Source organism: Dromiciops gliroides, chromosome 5 (genome assembly GCF_019393635.1).
Source record: "Dromiciops gliroides isolate mDroGli1 chromosome 5, mDroGli1.pri, whole genome shotgun sequence".
Taxonomy (NCBI): Eukaryota; Metazoa; Chordata; class Mammalia; order Microbiotheria; family Microbiotheriidae; genus Dromiciops; species Dromiciops gliroides.
Window position 1 is genome coordinate 101,888,773 of NC_057865.1, and position 3,342 is coordinate 101,892,114.

At 37.8% G+C, this 3,342-nt stretch overlaps 1 protein-coding gene across 1 annotated transcript; it reads right to left on the bottom strand.

Moving 5' to 3' along the window:
- Positions 1 to 2,026: 2,026 nt before the first annotated feature.
- Positions 2,027 to 3,013, bottom strand: LOC122728759 (taste receptor type 2 member 39-like). The gene has a single exon (XM_043967542.1). It carries the CDS (start codon positions 3,011 to 3,013, stop codon positions 2,027 to 2,029), a length of 987 nt encoding a protein of 328 aa, XP_043823477.1.
- Between the last annotated feature and the right edge of the window lie 329 nt (positions 3,014 to 3,342).

Consider the following 3,342-nt stretch of genomic DNA (forward strand, 5'->3'; position numbering starts at 1 on the left):
TGGCCTACTTTGACTGTAGGAATCCTATAAGGCCTTGCTTCTTTGCTCTGCCTTGTCTATACTCACCTTGTTGAAGGGTATAGTGAGGCTTAAATGGGATAATGCATGTAAAGCACTTTGCAAACATTAAAGCACTAATGAGTGCCAGTTATTATTGTTGTTGTTTACTTCCAGCTCATGCACTTATGCATCATTTTGAATTATAGTTATTTGTGTATGTTACTATGTCCCCTCCACCTTTGTACTACATTGGAAGCTGCAGGAAGGTAGGACTATGTCTAATATAATCTTCCTATCTCCCAGCTTTCTTTGTTGTTGTTTGTTTGTTTGTTTTTTTGTGAGGCAATTGGGGTTAAGTGACTTGCCCAGGGTCATATAGCTAGTAAATGTTAAGTGTCTGAGGCCAGATTTGAACTCAGGTCCTCCTGACTCCAGGACTGGTGCTCTATCCACTACGCCACCTAGCTATCCCTCATTGTTGTTGTTGTTATTCTAGAGTTACCAGGTCTCTAGTCTGGTTATGATCTAGTTCTCTGAGTTTTCTATTGCACTCGTGATGATCTCAAGCAATGTTTAAAGAGCAATACAGTAGTGTGCTCATAAATGTTTAACAACTGTGATTTCTGGGCTGGGGGAAATGCATACACCACTTTTAAGTTTTATATGTGTTATTAAAACTTTATCAAGTCTAGACAATCAACAAAACAAATCAAGCCTAACTTATAGGTATTTCTGATTTCTGAGGTGTAAATGCTCATACTGAAAATTTAACAATTGTCTTTTAACAAGCTGGTTAGAACTGGCTTCATCACACCTCTGCCTTGTTAAAATAGTCACCTTTTCTCATGGTTATAATTATTTCTTCTGAGTATATGAACAGTTCTAACTTCATGGTCATAAGTATGCATAACAATAATAGGTAGCATTAACATAGATGTTTTAAGATTTACAGAGGGCTTTATATGTGGTATCTCAATTGATCTCACTATGATTCTATAGGAGAGGTGCTATTATTATCTTAATTTTGCAGATGGGTAAGCTGAGGCAGGTTAAATGACTTGCCCAAGGTCATAAAGCTAGTAAGTGTCTGAGACAAGATTCAAACTCAAATTCCTGACTCTATGTTTGGCATTCTATCCATTGTGCCACTTAGCTACCTACTAAACCACCCAGCTTAGGTGGGATTGTTTTGTACTACCCCTCCATCAGAAGGGATTATTTTGTCCTGTCTTTTCAAGTCATATAACTTCCAGTTACCACCTTTTTCCATTCAGGTCTCTCCTCCAAGACCATGGGAAAACTTGGATTTTTTCCCTTTCTCAATTCATCTTAATTCAGTAAAAACACCACCTATACAAGTTATAGAAGTTACTTAGTACTGAGAGGAGAGGAAGTACATGTAGCAAAGTCCAAACTCACCACATTCTTGGAATTTCCTAACTCCATAATTTTATTTTTATTTTCTTATATCATTTTGTGTTAATCAGGGAAAAAAATCACTTTTGAATGACATTTGAATCTAAGGTAGAGTAGATGAATGTGCTTTCCTATTTTACATGACCAAGTCTCTAGTCAGAAAATCACATTATAGGAACCCTATATGTGTATTTAATAGAAAGGGAAGAACAACAAGTACAGAGATTGTTCTGCAGACAAATAGGACAGGTACAAGCCTAGCCCCATTTTTAAGGTGGTCCCTTTACAGAATGGCGATAAAATACATCACTTCTGTTTTTGCTTAGTAGGTTGACTAATTATAATTTGATTATCATATTAAATATGACCTTCCTGGTGAGGAAGTCCTTCATTAAGTAATTCATACCTTCTCTTGCAGGAGAGGGGCCAGTGTGGTATTGTGGAAAAGAGTAAAGAAAAACTCAAGTTCCAGAGCCTGTCTTAAACTATAACAGGAAAAAGGAGATCCAAAGGAAGAAAAAACTCAATGTAAGTGATGGCTCATAATGGTATCCCAGGGGGCAAGGGGCTCTAAGATGAAAACCTAGAGTCTTAGGTGAAAAATTCATCTTCACTTTCCTGAGAGGGTCCAGCAGCATGAGCAAATATAGCAAGAACAGATCTTGTGCTGAAATCTTCCCCAGGTATTTCTTAACTTGGGATTGCCCAAGATTAATAATACTGAGTGACCAGAGGGGTAGGCAGCCATAACAATTTTGCAGAATACAATCCAGACACTGTTATCTTCAAAAATATTAGACATGTAGAGGAGCAAAGCAACAAAATTAAAAATGTAGAGAATGAGGAAAGAACTTATGGCTTTGATGGCTCCTATGTGAGCCTCCATACTGGGATTCCTGGAGCCTATGGTATTGCTCTCCATCTGTAGGGTGTGTTGCTTGAGAGAGATGATTAACAGGATGGCTGCAAGGATAAACAGGATGAGAGGGATGAACATTCCCACATTGTAGATAATAGCCAAGTTAATCATATTGGTACTGATGATGTATTTCTTCTTTGTGGAGTTGGAGAATGGGTCAGGGATTGAGTTATTGCAGGATGTATTGTATACCTGCTGAGAAAAAAAGGCACTGCAGCAGAAGGAAATCATCACTGATGACCACAATAGCCAAGGCATTAGTCCAGTGATTCTCCACTTTAGCCTGAGGAACAAGGGATGGTTGAAATTTGCAATCTTTGCAAAGTAGAAGATGCTGAGCCAAGTGGCAAACCAGAGGCTGCAAAAAGTCAAGAACATGAAAATGACTCTGAATGTTTCATAGACAGTATCTTCTTTATAAAAGGATGGGAATATTAAAGCAGCAAAGCTTTCAATCATCATGCAACTCTCGAGAGCAATTCTACCCAAACTGAGGAAAAACAAAATCCTCCCACTTGTGGAGAACTTTTTGTTCTGAACCCACTCAGCCCCATTTATAACCATAATGAAACCATTCCCAATAATGCCAATGATGTACTCCACTCCTGGAATTGTGAAAGATATGATAATAACAAATATTGATGGCTTATCTTCTGGGGAGCTGCAAGTTTCAGTCATCATCAACAGCTACAAATCTTTTATTTCTGGAGGAAATATAATGTTCAGGCACCTGACTGGCAGATCCCTGGTAGCTCCTAGAATTTATCTAATAGGAAGCAGTTGACATAGTTTCTAAATTCACATAATTTGTTTATTTGAGGATTCTTAACTCTGAACCTAGAGATGCAAATTATTGAAGAATTTGATTCCTAGGCATCTCTCTATTTTAAGACATATTGGCATTGGACCAGCCAGGGGATTCTGGAAAGGACTCAAACAGAGTTGAACTATCTTACTCTTTTTGTTTGAATTTAATTATACGATCTTGAGATCATTGTTTTTTGGTG

Bases quoted from the DNA above. Each gene is read 5' to 3' on its own strand.
- LOC122728759 (XM_043967542.1), bottom strand. From the start codon at position 3,013: ATGACTGAAACTTGCAGCTCCCCAGAAGATAAGCCATCAATATTTGTT.